This window comes from Myotis lucifugus, unplaced genomic scaffold (assembly GCF_000147115.1).
Source record: "Myotis lucifugus unplaced genomic scaffold, Myoluc2.0 scaffold_84, whole genome shotgun sequence".
Classification (NCBI taxonomy): Eukaryota; Metazoa; Chordata; class Mammalia; order Chiroptera; family Vespertilionidae; genus Myotis; species Myotis lucifugus.
This window is the reverse complement of record NW_005871132.1, coordinates 4,214,349-4,231,699: the sequence shown is the minus strand read 5'-3', so window position 1 is coordinate 4,231,699 and position 17,351 is coordinate 4,214,349. Positions and strand designations below refer to the sequence as shown.

The 17,351-nt window shown below is 39.3% G+C and overlaps 1 protein-coding gene and 1 pseudogene across 1 annotated transcript in view; both read right to left on the bottom strand.

Annotated features, from left to right (window-relative positions):
* The window catches only part of CD86 (CD86 molecule), a 78,273-nt gene extending 62,589 nt beyond the window's left edge, over positions 1–15,684 (bottom strand). The window contains exon 1 of the mRNA XM_014457757.2: positions 15,551–15,684. Within this exon, the coding sequence (XP_014313243.1) occupies positions 15,551–15,564 (14 nt within the window). The 5' untranslated portion in view covers positions 15,565–15,684. The remainder of the gene's footprint in view (positions 1–15,550) is intronic.
* On the bottom strand, positions 1,713–1,843 carry LOC111826492 (annotated as a pseudogene).
* Positions 15,685–17,351: the final 1,667 nt, after the last annotated feature.

The window sequence follows — 17,351 nt, the reverse complement described above, 5'->3', positions numbered from 1 at the left end:
GCATAGGGAATGTAATCAATAATACTGTAATAACTATGTACAGTGTCAGATGGGGATGTGAAATATAGATGGGGGAACCACTTTGTAAAGTATATAATTGCCTAACCACTATTCTGTACACCTGAAACTAATACAAAATAATATTGAATGTAAACTGTAATTGAAAAATGATGTTTTAAATGGGTAAAAGATCTGATCATACACCTCACCAAAGAAGATATACAGATGGCAATTAGTACATGAAAAGACGCTCAGTATCATATGTCATTAAGAATTTGCTAAGTAAAACAATGAGCTACTCCTACACCTACCGTTTCAAATGCCTAAAATCACCCCCAAAAAATGACAACAGTAATTGCTGACAAGGCTGTGGATTAATAAGAACTCTCATTTATTGCTGGTGAAAAAAAATTATATAGGCACTTTGGAACACATCCAGTTAGTTTCTTATAAAAATTGATGATTATAATATAAGCCTACCATATGATCCAGCAATCATGCTCCTAGATGTTTACCCAAATGAGTTGAAAATTTATGTCTACACAGAAACCTGCACGTAAATATTTATAACACCTGTACTCATTAACTCCAAAAACTGGAAGCAACTAAGATGCCCTTCAATAGGTAAATGGATAAACAAACGATGGTACATCCATACAATGGAATATAGTTCAATGATAAAAAGAAATGCACTGTCAAGCCACAAAAAGATATGGAGGAACTTTAAATGCATTTTGTCTAACAGAAGAAGCCAGTCTGAAAAGGTTACATACTGTGTGATTCCAACAAGATGACACTCAGGAAAAGACAAAACCACAGAAATAGTAAAAAGATCAGTGGTTGCCAGGGGATGTGAGGTCAAATAAATATGTGCAGTACAGTCAAACTATTCTTTATGACACTGTAATGGTGGATTTGTTATTATAAATTTGTCACAATCCATAGAACTATAGAATACCAAGAGACAATCTCAATATCAAGTATGGACTTTAGTTATTAATAACGTATCAATATTGATTCATTAATTGCAACAAGCATATCACACTAATGCAAGATGGTTAAAATAGGGGAAACTGTGTAGGGAAGGGGGGTGTTTGGGAATTCTCTGTACTGTTTGCTTAATTTTTCTGTAAATCTAAAACTGTTCTAAAAATAAAGTTTATTCATTTAAAAAACACACACACTAACCACATGCACTGATTCCTGGTAAAGCAACGAAATTAATGGTGTGGCATTTTAGACGCCTTCTAGACTAGTGGGTGAGAAAATTAGCATCAATTTCACAGTCCAAAGGTTCACTTCTCCACATTGCAGACATATAATCAAATACCATACACACCATGTTGCTGTGAAAAATCTCCAGTTTTGTATTTCTGCCTTCTATTTTGACATTTTCTGCAGATTGCTGGTGCAGGTCCATAGATTTTTATGTCAATTCCTTAGGTAAATTAAAGAAAAGCCCCATTGTTTTCTGAGGGCCAGATCAATTTAAAAAATAGCTTTCAGTTCCATGTTTCTGGAGGAACATTCTTAGAAATGTAATAAGTTTCTTTTTTTTTCTTTGAGGTGGTGATACAGTCTTGACCTACACTTAAAAGCAACTTTTATACAGTTAAGCATTAGAGGTTGAGTCTTTTTCTTTGTCTGAGCCAAAATTTTGCCACCTCCATGGTTGTGTGTGTGTGTGTGTGTGTGTGTGTTTGTTTTTTAACACTAAGTCTATATAACAGCTTGTCTCATAGAGGAGAGCACCGGAATAGGTTAGACTTTGTTGCTGTAGCAAGCTCAAATTGTGTCAGACAGTGCCACCTCCATGTTTAAATCCTACAACTGAGTCTGAGGGAGGCAGAGACCCTCACTCTTACAATCTCTACCACAGGCTGGCTTGTTTGGTCTCCCTGCCCTGAGGTACCTTCTTTTATGACTTTCTCAGGATGCAAATTCACAACCATCATTCATGCATGCTGAAAAAAAGAAAAACTCAGAAAGGCAAACCAGTTGTTTGTAAGACGCCAACAGTTATTTGTAAGATCCTATCAAGTGAGTGCAAAAGATTCTTGTCTGCACTTTCTCTCAAAATCAAATGGTAGGTAAATAAAACATACCTGACTTCAGCAGCAAAATACACTGAAAATTACATTAGCACGTATTAAAAGGAGGTTAAGCCAGTCAGAAAGATAAATACCACATGATCTCACTCATTTGCGGAATATAGACAACAACATAGACTGATGAACAGGGACAGATCCAAAGACAGAGAAACAGCGATCAGACTATCAATCCCCAGAGGGAAAGTAGGGGAGGGAAGGGGTAAGGGGGAGAGATCAACCAAAGGACTTGTATGCAGGCATATAAGCCAAACCAATGGACACGAACAACAGGGGGATGAGAGTATGAGAGGGGGGTGGGGGGAAGGTTGGGGGTTAATGGGAAATGAGGACACATTTGTAATACCTTAACCAATAAAGAAATTTAAAAAAAAGAAAATTTTAAAAAAAAGGAAAAAAAAGGAGGTTAAGAAAAAAATGTCGAAAGGGTAAGCATCGTGATGCATGCAGTTTAGAAAAAGGAGTACCATCGTACCAGGGGTAGGTTTGGCCTTCAGATGACCTATGAGTTTAGCAGTGTGGGCAAGTGGGCGAGATGAGGAAGGTGGGGTTGGGTAGAGTTCAGGCTAGGGAAAACAACCCCAGCAAGTGAGGAGCCAATCTTTCCACACCCAGGATCTGAGAGGGGTTGGTGGTCTGGTGGAATATGGCAGAATGGTGGGTGCAGGGAGTAGAGCTGTGGCACCCCCGGAATCAAGAGTTTCTGGGAAGTGTGGTATCTGTAGTGTGGTGAAAGGAGACACGTCATCATTTCTCCCTGCGGAGCAAGGCCCATCCCTGGGGAACAGCCCCAGGAGCTAGTGGGGAACTGGACCATGGGTCAGGAAACAAGGCTAAGCCAGAGAAGGACTGCAGTTTGTGGAACTGAGGGACTCATAACTCACCCCCTGGAGACTAGAGATCAGGATTAAAAGCGCAAGAACACACCCAGGGCAGCTGTCCCAGCTTGCTTGCCCGCCTGTGAACAAGCACCTCATGAAAGGGCGTGGGCAGAGTTGCAGGGGTGGTGCCAGGGTGTCCATCAGAACTGGTAGTAACTATAGGCTCTAGTGACACGCAAATTCACACATTTTTATGCTTTACATTTATTCCTACCCATTTTTGTATCTCAGTAACATTTAACGTTTTCCAACAATACTTTAACATCAATAGCTATAATTGCACCATTGGAATTTCCACTTTTTACTTTGCCATCATTCGTTCAACAAATACTGAACCAGTCCTGATTGAGTACAGGCCCTGGGCTGGTCCTGGGATCCAAGGTGAGTCCTTGCCTTCCCAGAGCCTGCAGGTGAGTGTAAGAAACACCTGCACAATCTAATAATGTCAAGGTACTTGCCACCAAGTGATTTTCAACATAAACAACTTCACTTATGTATCATAATGATTAAATACCATCTTAAGAGCATGAAGTAGTTTTACTAGGTCATATAGATCACAATTAAGAAAAAATTCCCCAGCCCTGGTCAGTGTGGCTCAGTTGATTGAGCATCATTCTGTGCAGTGAAAGGTCACCAGTTCAATTCCCGGTCGGGGCACATGCTCAGGTTGTGGGCTTGATCCCTAGACAGGGTGTGTGCAGAAGGCAGCCAATTAATCTCTCTCTCTCTCTCTCTCTTTCTCTCTCTCTCTCTCTCTCCTTTTCTCTCTCTCTCAAATCAATAAAGAAAAAAAACATATTAAGCAAAAAATTCCCCAGGCCCTCTATCTCAGGAATGGGCTTCTCCAAGAGATACGGGTTATTCTTCACTTTATAATTTAAATGGCCATGGTGTCTGCATGACCACTAGTCATGGATGGCATGGTAGAGACAACTCACTCACGGGAAGGGTAGACTAAGTGGTCTTGAACTCCTAATTTAGTAATCCTATATTCTAGCCATTCAGTAAGGTTTACAAAACAATACACAAAAGGTGGCCTATTAGTGAACAAATAAGACTCAGTAAAATATTTCCAAGATGAATGAAACACATACAGCAGCAAGCTTACACATTACCAATAAGCTACCAATATCAGTGATGGCACTTTCAGAATTCAACAAAGTATCTGATTCCAAGCTTATCACCCTTTCAATCTTTGCTGTTCCCTGGGAATGTTAAACCCAAATTCAGAAGATTGTGATCTCTGAATGGAAAGTGGCCCGTTTGCTTGAGGGTGTGTGCTTACACATTCTGATAAACTGTCATTTCTTTCACAAAGTATCTGCCACCTGCCATTTCCTTTACAACCTCAGAAGAAATAAAATGAGCTAATATTCCGAATGTAAAAGTTGCTTGAAGAGTTAAGTCCATACATTTTTTTTTCTACGTGCTCAGAGGAAAGAATATAATGCAAAACAAAACTAGCACATTTTAACAAATGGCAGCAAATTTCAAATTTAGGGAAGCATGAAGATGTGTGAAAGCACCTTTTTATGCAAAATATTTATATAAGAGTATAAGTAAAATATGCACTACAGAGTAAGATAAAATAGATTGGAGCATACAGAACACAGACAATATGACTAAGCTTGTTTAAAAAACAAAACAACAAAACAAAACAAAACTGGATGTTTTGAAGCTTCCATTTCACAACAGGGTTAAGGGAGAGGGCATTGCACCCCCCAAGGTTCACTTCCCTGTGGCGTCTTAGTAACCAAAAGCAATGCTCATAGACTTCTGAGAACCCTTAAAATATGCATTTATCAACTTGCACTTGTAGTTTTCAAGTGGTGATGCAGAACCATAGAGGTGTCATTTTGCAGCTCTCTTTGCATATCTTTGCTAAAATATGGCAAAGGTCCGCTATCACAGAGCTGTTGCTACTTGAAAGGAATTTTCCAGTAAAACAAGATGTTACTTCTCTTACTCTTGAGTGATGTAAGGAATGGCCTCTTTTGAAAGGGGCCTTAACTAGCTTTCCTCAGATCTGATTTATGATCGAAAACAATCACACATCAGTCTTATACTGGTTGGCTACAGTTTTAATGTGAGGAGTTGAATGTTTAAGGACAATATTGGTAAACCAATTCGATTTTTGCGTTTCACGGATTGGAGACAAAATATTGCACTCGTCATCTCACTTGAGTTGCATTTTCACTCTGCATGGCCTATTTGCATACAAACAAAAGAGATTATTTTTAAAAGAGGTTTCTTTGTTTTTGTTTTGGTCCTTTGGGATGACTGTGGTGTAAGCAAGACCGGACCAAACCATTTTCATACCTTGGATTTCACTATTGTATTATGTCACCCTCCACTTTCTATTTCTCACCACCCACTTCCAATTCATTGGCGGCTAATCTGGGGGTCTACGTCACCTCTTGTCTGAACTACTGTAATAGCCTCCTGGCTGGTTCCCTCTCACTATTCTTTTTTTTTAAAACCTTTTTTTAAAATCAAATCTATTGGGGTGACATTGGTTAATCCTATAAAATAAAAGCCTAATATGCAAATTGTTCGACCAGGAGTTCGACTGCTCACTATGACGTGCGCTGACCACCAGGGGGCGGTGTGGAACATGGAAGGCATCAGCGACACAGCACTGGCAGCAGGAGGCAGTGGAGGCACTGCCGGCCCCTATGGGCCCTGAAAAGAGTGGAACTGCGGTGGGATGGTGGAGCAGGTGAGTAGCTGGTGCCAGGTCAAAGTGGGTGTGAGCGGGGGCCCAATCACCCTGCCGATCGCCCCACGGTGGCGGCTGGGGGTGGGGCCGCTGCCTGGCTCACAGCACTGAGGGAGCTGAGTGGGGGGCCTGGTCCCAATCTATCGCCCCACAGGTCAGATGGTAGAGCAGGTGCGGGAGTGGCACCAAGCCAACCACCGGCAGCCCTTCCCCCCAGCCAGCTCCACTCCTGATCAGCTCCCCCCCCATTGGGGGTGGGGCCTGCCAGCCAATAGCCCATGGCCCCTCCCCCCAGCCAGGCTGGCCCTATTGGACCTCCCACTGGTGCACAAATTTGTGCACCGGGCCTCTAGTAAAATTATAAACGTTTCAGGCATACAATTCTACAATACATCATCTGTATATTGTATTGTATATTTACCACCCCAAGTCAAGTCCCCTTCCCACTCTCACTATTCTTACTACTTGCCCTTCATCAAAAACAATCTGTTCACAAAATGTCCTTACTTTAAAGACTTGATATCTGTTCTTCATATTTCTTACCAGAGCACACAAGATCTTTCACAAGTGCCCTTCAAAGCCTGAATGTAGTGTTTCTCTTCTGCTTCTATCAATCACCCCGTATAACTTACCCTCCAGTCATACATGAACTATTCACTATTCCCTGATTCCCAGACCTTTTTAGACTTTTTGCCTTCTTTGTGTTTGTAGAAGCTATTCTCCTTCTGCATGAAATGTCTTTCCTGCCTTCTCTGTTTGCAAAACTCTACTATTCCTTTGAGATCCAGATGACTCCTTAGTTCACAGTTGAACACTTCCCAGCCATCCTTCCCTCTCTTTTCACCATATTTGTATCTTCCTCCCTCTCGAATAACAATATTTATTCTTCCATTATAACAGCTTCGTCATTGTGTTAAAAATTCACTGTTCATGCCTTGGCCAGGTGGCTCAGTTGGTTGTAGCATCATCCTGTACACCAAAGGTTGCATGTTTGATTCCCGGTCAGGGCACATACCTAGGTTGCAGGTTTGATCCCCAGTTGGGGTACTTATGGGAGGGAGGCAACTGGTCTATGTTTCTTTCTCACATTGATGTCCCCCGCCCCCGTCCTCAAGTAAAGATTTAAATTTTCTTTAAATATGTTTTTTAATGATTTCAGAGAGGAAGAGAAAGGGAGAGAGAGATAGAAACATCAATGATGAGAGAGAATCATTGATTGGCTGCCTCCTGCACGCCCCACACAAGGGATTGAGCCCGCAACCCAGGCATGTGCCCTGACCAGGAATGGAACCATGACCTCCGGGTTCATAGATCAACAGTCAACCACTGAGCCATGCTTGCCAAGCAAAAAAATATATATGTATTTTTAATGTCACTGTTCATATGTCTGTCATGTCCTGAGTTAAGGGCAGGGAATATCTTTCATTCCCCTTTGCATTCTCAGTACAGTAACAGGTCCAGTAACTGTCATTAAAGTTAATAACTCTGAGCTGATTGTTTATAAGTTTAAAAAGTTCTGCTAAGAACTTTAAAAGTATTGGTTCATTTAATCTATACAATAAACATACAAAGTTTTATAGATGAGGAAGCTGAATGTCAAAGAAGTTAGGCTACTTGCCCAGGGACACACAGCTGGTGACCTCAAGATTTTAGCAGGATATAGAATTGAATCTGTTTGAATTTCTAGCCAATAATATTATATGATTATCATTAGAATGTCAGACAGATAGCAGATACTTTTGGGGGGCATAGCTTAGCACTTTTTGAGTAAGCCTCTCTGCTCTGCCGCTTACTAATTGTGTGACCTTGAGTAAGTTACTACACCCAATCTAAACCTCAATTTCCTCATTTTACTGTTTGACGGGGGGAAATAACACCTCGTTCACATGGTCATTGTAAAGATTCCGGGACAACATAGAAACAAGAGAGCAAGTGATTATGTCAAAATAGTCATAGTGGTTGCCTCTAAATTGGTAAAATTACAGAAATAAGGTTTTTTTCTTTCCTTGAAATTGTTAAATCTACAGTGAATTCACATTACTCAGCAGAGCAGGATGAAATCAAGTTAAAAACTAATCAAGTGGTGAGGTACAGACTGTGAGTCAGGAGTGGCAAACCTAGAGTGCCTACGGAAACCCTTGCTAATAAGAGGCCCAGAGCAGCTGGAGCAGTGCAGAATGCCTGCATCGTCGCCATGACGACAACGCAAGCATCCCGCCCCGCCCCTGGCCACCCAGCACCTGCATATGCAAATTAATCTGCCATCTTTGGTGGGTTAATTTGCATACTCACTCCTAATTGGCTGGTGGGAATCATGAAGGTACAGTCAATTTGCATCTTTCTCTTTTATTTAGTGTAGAAGCTTTTACATCTATTATAAATTCATATAAACCTCATGGCACTGGTAAGCACTCATAGCCACATTTTACAGATGGGGGCACTGACATTCAGGGAGCTGGGTAGCTTCTCCAAGGTGATACCACTAGTAACATAAAACTACCTATTATTTGACACCAGCCTGACTGACTCAAAACTCTGGCATTGACTCAAAACTTTGTCATTTATATTTATTTTTTTAATCACAGACACTTACTCAAGACACAATGATGCTTACAGACAAATGGAACAGCTACCTTTGTGCTCCTGTGGAACCTCACACACTTCACTGTCATAAAAAAATTATCACAGTTGCTATATTTACCACTAAGCTGAGCTCCTTGAGGAAAGAAATCATATTTACTTATCTTTGGTGTACTTCTAATGTGTGGCACAGTGCCTGGAACAAAGGTACTGAATGAACTGAAAACACTAGAACATAGAGAAATAGGCAGTGGCCAGAATGGGTATTTTCTTGTACAGATGCTTCTCAACTTATGACAGGTTTATTTTCTTATTTTTTACTAGAGGCCCGGTGCACAGATTCATGCACCGGTGGGGTCCCTTGGCCTGGCCTGCACCCTCTCACAATCTGGGACCCCTTGGGGGATGTCAGACTGCCAGTTTTGGCCCAATCCCTGCAGACAAGGCCAAGGGACCCCACTGGTTCATGAATCCATGCACCAGGCCTCTAGTATGCATATAAGATCTCTTTCCGCCCTCCCCCCACCCCTCTGAGATTCATCAGTCTGTTCCATGTTTCCATGCCTGTGCATTGAGCATCTGCCCCCTGGTGGTCAGTGCACATCATAGCTACAGGTTGAGCAGTCAGACGGTCACTTAGGCTTTTAAAAGTATATATATAGATAGATTCTAGCCATTCTGATAGGTGTGCAGTGATAGCTCACTGTGGTTTTAATTTTAATTCCCATAATGGCTAATGACATTGAACATCCTTTCATGTACTTACTTGTCACCTGTACTTACATATCCTCTTTGGGGAAGTGTCTTTTTATATCTTTAGTCTTTTTTAATTGGATCATTCATTTGTTTTTTTACTATTTAATTTGATAAATGAAAATATCTAATTGGTGTTTGACTTGGTGTTTCTTTAATATCTAATAAGAATGAATATTTTTGTCATTTATATTTATATTTTTTAATCACAGTTATTAACTGCACTGGATTGCTTTTGTCATTTTATTTTATTTTTAAAAATATATTTTTATTGATTTCAGAGAGGGAAAGAGAAATAGAAACATCAATGATTAGAGAGAATCATTGATCGGCTGCCTCCTGCATGCCCCCCACTAGGGATTGAGCCCACAACCCAAGCATGTGACCCTTGACTGGAATCGAACCTGGGACCCTTCTGTCTGTAGGCTGAGCCAAACCAGGTAGGGCATTTTTGTCATTTTATAATTGTTTTATATTCCCAGTTAGACTATTAAAACTACATGTTGGCTATTTCTTCACAAAGCCTTAGAACTATCAGGTTCTTGATAAAGATTTATTCTTTAGTTGGTTGAAAATATTTGTAAGATGGGCATGATGGTCTAGGTTTATCTTTTGGGTATTTACTTAAGATTTTGCTCCATGGGAATTTCTGGCTGGTAGTGACTGGTTTACTTCATTCTTTTTATTATTATTCGGTCTTTTATTAGATTTTTTTAGTAAAATCTGATTAATTTGATTCCCTAATATAGAACTGTGACATTGGGTTATTTGGCAATCAAATCCCTGAGACTATGGAAAGAAAATTTAAGACTTATTTTGAGTTCAAAGCTTTCTAAGAAAGTGCTTTAATACTTCTCCATTCCAAGTCTATGGGTGTTTTTCCCCCCTGCTTATTGAAATAAATGATAGGTGATCCCCAAAATTTCACTCAAACTTGTTTTCTTCTTTTCATCACCAAATTCACCATGGGTTTCATCTTTGAGAAGCCTTGAATAACAACTTTCTATGGCTTAACAAAACAGAGTGGAATCTGTGTTTGTACCAAAATCCCAATGTGTAAAATGACAACTACAAAAATCGTTTTCTTCCTGAAATCCTTCCCAAACCAGTTTTGAGTGGAATAGGAAGTATTGACTTTTCTCTCCCGTGTTTAGCTGTTAAGTTAGAGGATACTCCAGGTTCGGCTGACTCAACTCAAGTTGTTTCCCTGTGGCTCTTTATGGACAGTAGAGGCAAGTTTGGTCCAGTGAAGAGGTCCCCTTTCGTCACCGAATGTTTTTCAGCAGTAGTCTATTTGCTGTCTCCATGTTCTCAGCTCTCTGAGGTCTACTCCTACTTATCTGGGAGTATTCTACAAAGGTCACTAAAGGCCTCAGGATTGACATTTTCAGTCATTCTCCTACTTCACCTTTCTGCAGAATTTGATCCTGTGACTACTCTCTGCTTTGTGAAACATTTTTCTCCTCTTCACTTAGGTAACCTAATGATTTTAGACACTCCCCCTCCCACATCTGAGACATGTATTCAGTTTCTTTCTCTGGCAGTATGCACTCTTATTAAGGTACTAGTGGCCCGGTGCACGAAATTTGTGCGGGGGGCAAAGGGGGCTGCCCTAACTGGTTTGGCTCAGTGGATAGAGCATCGGCCTGCGGACTGAAAGGTCCCAGGTTTGATTCTGGTCAAGGGCATGTACCTTGGTTGCGGGCACATCCCCAGTAGGAGGTGTGCAGGAAGCATTTACCAAATGTATTCATTTATTAGGAATAGTGGATGAAAAGGGGCACTGTAATAAATCTGAGAGTAACCTCACAGAGTGATGTGATAAAAAAAATAATTCCTAACTGGGCAGGTCCTAGGCTTATAACTTCTTAACTCAAAGGTTTATCTTTGCCTTGACCAAGCCCTGTCCATTGTTTTTGTGCATCTAGGTTAATACACCATTGAAATGCTTCTTTTGCAGACCCCTCAGAAGCGTAGTCACTTTTAAGAGAGCACATAATCTTGTTAACTATCCTGTCATTCAATCCCTGCCTTGCTTTCTTTCACCTTCATGTAATCTTTCCTATATTCCCTTCTTAATTCCAAATGCATAAAAGAAACTGCAGAACTGTCACTCTTCAGAGCATTTGAGATCTTGTTTCCCAGCAATTGTCATCAGTTTGGATCAAATAAACTCTTATAAAAATTCTCTACAGGTTTAGACATTCTTATGTTGACAGGATGTAGTAACAAAGTTCCATAACTGAGTAGCTTAAGCCACAAAAACGTATTGTCTCATAGTTCTCGAAGTCAGAGTTCCAAAATAAAGATGTTGGGAGTGCTGATTCCTCCCAAGGACTGTGGAGGGGTGGCGGGGGGGGATCTGTTCCAAGGAGGGATCTTTCATTGGCTTGTAGATGGCCCTCTTCTCCATGTCTGTTCACACCATCTTCTCTCTATCTGTGTTTCTGCATCCAAATTTCTTCTTCTTTGTAAACCACCAGTCATTTTGGATTAGGGCCTACCCTGATGAGCTCATTTTAACTTGATTATCTCCAAACATGATCACATCCTGAGGTACTGATGGTTAAGACTTCAACATATGAATTTTGAGGGAACACAATTCAACCTTAAAACTGAGTTGCTAGAGTCACTTTTCCTATTGTACCTCATGTGCTCAATGTAGAAGTTTGGTAAATATGTTTTGTCTTTCCATGGACACATCCTCCTCTTTCTTGCATCTCTCTCCTGCTTTGCTCCAATCTATGGTCCCTCCTTGGAATTTATTTTGGACTCTTCATCCTACCTCCTTAAATTTCAAAGTTTTACAAGTTCCATCCTTGGCTTCTTCTCACTTTACCATCTCTCGCTAGTGATCTCACCCACAACAGGAATTTCAACTATCAGCTGTACTTATGCTAAAGACTCCAGCCCATATCCCTTTCTTGAGTTTTGCCTGTATATCCACTTGTCTACTTTCACATCACCATTCACCTGCTCCACACAATCTCAAATTCAGTATTTTAAAAAATGGACTCAACTTCTGCCCTCTCTTTTCCCCTGCCCAAACCCAATCCACTTCCTATAGATCCCCTATTTTGGGGGGAAGGATGCCACCATGTATTTAGATCTCTTCTTCCAAGCTCCACATCTGTCAAAACCAAAATCCTGTCAACTGTAGTTCTTAAATATCTTTTAAATGCATCCTCACCTCTCTGGTCCCACCATAAGTACCCTGGTTTCATGTCCCTAACACCCGTCCTTGAATTATTACAATAGTTTTCTGAATGATTTCCTTGTCACCTCAAATCAATTCTGAGTTCTGCTGCCAGAGGAATTTTTAAAGCAAATTTTATCATTATCTCTGCTTATTTATGTATGACCGCTCAAAATTAGGCTATGACTTTAGGATAATCATGACTGGATGCCTGGGCTCTCGAGGCTCCTTGTCCTGTCCCTCCCAGTTTCTACCTCATCCTCTTTTATTACTATCTGTAAGGCATCTTCTCGTAGCTATACTTGCAATTCCATCATGTACCCTATTTGTCTATTCACCCATACCTTGGATTTTTAAACCAACGTGACACCCTTCCCCATGAAGTCCACAGCTGAAGGTCTATAAAAGTATCTGAGTTATCTCTTCCTTCCTGCACTAGCTCTTTGCTCCAGGATTTATTTCTGTGCCTAACCTCGTTCTTAGCTTCCTTAGCTGCACCCTCCTCTCCAGCATTTGGTTTCCCATTGTGATCAGTCATTCCCTTGAAGTGGCTGGCCTTGTTCTTAGGCTCTGCCTGTTTCAGGTCAGCTTCCCTTGCAGCCGAGCCTGGGGCTGTCCTGACGGGCTCAGAGGGTATTAACCACCTGCTTGAAAAAACCTTCCTATTGTCATCAGAAAACCTTCTTATTGCCATCATATTGCCATCAATAGTTGTATAATCTTAGACAAATCACTTTTTCTCTATTTCTAAATTCTAACAGTAATAGTAGTAAAAACAACTAATAATAATTACTGAGTAATTATCAGAACAAGGTCCTAAGCACTTTACATGGATTATCACATTAAAATCTCATAACCACCTTATAACAAGTCACAATTATGCCTGTAATAAACATAAAAAACTGAGGATTACAATTATTAAGCAACTTGTCCAAAGTCATATAGCTAGAAAGTGGGAGAAGCTAGAATTCAAACCCTAGTACTCATGTTCCAAAGTTTAGCCACTTAACCACTACACTATTCTTTCTCCCAACATGCAACTCACTCTCTAGAGCCATGCCATCAAATCCATAAAATAAGAAAATGAGGGCTCTACTGTCTTCTACATAGAACATCCTATGAAAACAAGCCTATTAGGATCTAGTGAATTATGGGTAAAGTTGGTATATTTGAGGAGGAGTCAAGATACAAAAAAAAAAAAAGTACAAAGGGCCAAAGCCCTAACAATGAAATTTTACAAATTCTGAGTTATTGGTTTCTTTTTCTTAGATATTTAAATTTATTTTTCTGCATGCACATCTAATCCAAGTTTAAAAACACAAAGTAGAAAATCAAAATTATCTATATTTCTGATTAATGTTGTGTGTATACAGGTATCATGTATGTAATAAACATTCTGATTTTTTTGTTCTTAAACTAAACATATCAAAAATTGTTCTACAATAGAATTTTTAATGATTGTATGGTATATATGGATACTCCCTAATTAACCACTTACCTATGTTCACACACTTATTTCCAAGACTTTCCCTAATAGAAACAATGGCAAGAAAAATATTCATGTCCTAAAACTTTACAGACATTTATGATTATGTCCTTACAACAAAGTCCTAAAAGTTAAACTGCTTGGCTAAAGGAAATACACACTTTAAGGGCTTTTGATATGAATCAACAGATTATTGTCCAGAAAGATATTACCATCGTCTGGTAATAAGGACATAAAATGTTCCTCCCTCCTGAGAAGCATGCCACTTTGATAAAAGAAAAATAGTATTTCACTGTTTTAATTTGTATTTCTTTTATTTCAGATAAGACTAAACATTATTTATTGGTCATTTGTATTCTAAAATTTCCTGCTCATAATCAATTTCCAAGCACTTTGAAACAAGGAGAATCTAGACAGTGGCCTGTGGTTCTATAGACATCTACAAGCAGTATTAACATAATTAAGTGGTACCATTTCTGTGGCTCCACAAAAATTATAAATTCTGAAAATATTTTTCACACATGTGTAACATTTCAAAATTCCACTGGAGGGAAAAGTAATCTTTACTTGGAAATCAAATTCTAATCTTCTGAAGAAAAAGGAGCAAAGCCGTTTTCCAAACCAGTAAGCACTGGGTAGATTATTTACGACTGGTCTTAGATTTTCAAAGACCAGTAGTAAATAACAACTGACCCCAGCTGCCACGATCCAAGAGAAGGGAGGTGTGACCCCTTCCAGTAAGTCACAGCCATAGGGGACTGCCAGGGCATGGAGAAACCCTGTGGTGAACAACCAACCGGCAAGAAAGATTTTAGCCCTGACCCTTATGAGCGGTGTGAACTTTAGCCTCTTCAGCCAGTTATCTCACTCATGAAACACAGTGATGATAGCATTTTCCTGAGAGTCATGGCAAAGATTAAAATTCAGTGAGATGACAGTAAAGTACACAGCACACCAAGCATGTTCAATGCCTAGTAGCTAATTGAATTACTCTGCTTTTTTCCATCACCTCACCCCACTCAGAATCTCCCATGGTTTATTTGTGACTCATTATCTGGGTTCTGTATTTTCTTTTTATACCTCATCTTCCTCTTCCTTTTCCTTAGCCTGTCCCTTTCTACCTTCTCTATCGCATTAACCCAGCTCCCTGCCAAACCGACGTTGGTATACACAAAATTTACTCTCTATTAGTCATGTTTATGCAGACATTTTAAAATTTCATGATTCTTGACATCAACAACTGCAACATTGAAATATTTGAAAAACAAATTTACAAAATTAACCACTTAAAAAACAACAACAAGCAATAACAATTTGAGCAGCTCAATAATTCCCTCCTTCAAGTGGCAGTCAAATGTCTTTGACAGAAAATGTCTAAAAAGCTTCCCCGCCTTATAACTCTGGAATCAACCTAGAGTGGATACTCCAAGAAGGGAAGAACGGCTTTGGGACTTTAGCTAATGTTTCATAGCATCCAGTGGTCGGCAAACTCTTTAGTCAATAGAACCAAATATCAACAGTACAACGATTGAAATTTCTTTTGAGAGCCAAATTTTTTAAACTTAAACTATATAGGTACATTGTTATTAACTTAATTAGGGTACTCCTAAGGCTTAGGAAGAGCCACACTCAAGGGGCCAAAGAGCCGCATGTTGCTCGCGAGCCGCAGTTTGCCGACCATGGGCACATAGACCATTCTTAATGCATATTAGCATCTTGGGCAGGAAAAAAAGAAAACAGCACCTTAACCTCAGCCTGCCGCTGAAGTCACTTAATTAAAAATTGCCTTTCAAAAATAATAAGAAAATAAGAATAAGAATCACTTACCATCTAAGATCCATCTTGGCTGCTGTGTTCCCCGTTGGGCTAACGTCTGGGAATGACCCCACTTGTCCGTCTGTGTGTTGTGTGTGTGCTCGTCTGCGTTACAGTAGAAGGAGGAGCAATCCGTTCTACTCCTGTGAAAGCCTTCCTTCTCAATGACTTTCTCAATGACTGTACACCCTGTAACTTTCTTTAATAAAAGCTGTTCCTCTTTTCTGTTTTGTCAGATTTTGCTGACACTTGTGGAATTTAACCCTTTCCTTGCATGTGAATTCATTAACCTTGTCTAAATACACGTTTTAAAAATAATTAGTGGCTTGAATTCTAGATACAACATGGAGAGAGGCAGACTAACCCCCCCCCCTCACCCCGCTTGAATTTCCCTAAAAAACCTAGAAAATAAAACAATTAAAAAGAGGAGGGGAAAAATATCTTCATCTATAAAATAGAATCAAAGAAAATTCTATAGATTTTGGTAAGACAATAAATGTGATTTATTATGCATCTGGATTGGGAGTGAGCAGCTTTCCCCCTGCTGATTACCACCACTGAGAGGATGGAGGATTTTAATGACCTTTAAGGGCAAGGGGGTGTTGTCCTGTGAGAGCTGCACAACCAAGCATGGCAACAAAAGCTGCTGCTTTTATTATTTCATTTCTACTATAGCCAAAGATAAAAATGGTCAAATTGAAGATTCCTGAAATAGAGGAATATTTAAGAAAAAGCAGTATCCTAAAATTAAGAGATGTACATGTAAGGGAAACATAAAAGTCATGAAGTAGAGACTATTACCAGAAAAAAAGAAATCTTCACATATGAACTCAAAAGGGCACTATTATGGAACTCAAAGGGGTTGTCAAAACATTTATGAAGATAAATTTTTATTTAGATAATTATTGTGGGAATTTTAAATTCCAAAGACAAAAAGGGCTAAAAACAAAATTTAAAAGTGGGATGACTACAGAGAAAGATAAGCTTGGCCTCTTACTCTAAATATCAGAAAAACATGAAACAATATCTATGGAGGTTTTTTTTTTTAATCCTCACCCAAGGATATGTTTTTATTAATTTGAGAGAGAGAGAGAAACATAGATGTGAGAGAGAAACATAGATTGGTTGCCTCCTGTATTTGCCCTGACCAGGCATAGAACCTGCAACCTAGATATGCGCCCTGACTGGGAATCAAACCTGTGAACTGACCCACCTGGCCAGGACTCTATAAAGTTTTGAGGTAGAACATTCTCTACCCAGATAAGATTCCAGTTAAATGTAAAGTCGATATAAATGTATTACCAAAGAGACATATGAATTTGGGGGCACACAATTTAGTCCACAACAAATACTTTTTCGTATCTATTAAGGCTATCTCTTTTTATTACTTTTTTTTCAAAATCTTCTAAAGTCATAGTTACTATTCTTTCTACTTACATTCTGGAGTAATTTTTTTATTTAAAAATAAATCCTCCATTAAGTATTTTTAGAACTTATCAGTAAATTTTACAATTGTGCTATTTTCATCATCTATTTTACTTTTACACAAGCTATATATAAGACAACACATTATTATTACTTTGCTTTGGATAAACAGTTATCCTTTAGCACATTTAAATCTAAAGAAAAAATAGATTTTACTTTCATTTATTCCATTTCATTTACTCCATTATTCCATTTTAATTTTTGTGTATATCCAATTTTCTGATCTATTTCACATTCTTTGTGCCTAAAGTCCCCCCCCCCCTCAGATTTATGGAGATATAATTGACATACAACATTGCATAAGTTTAAGGTGTACAATGTGATTATT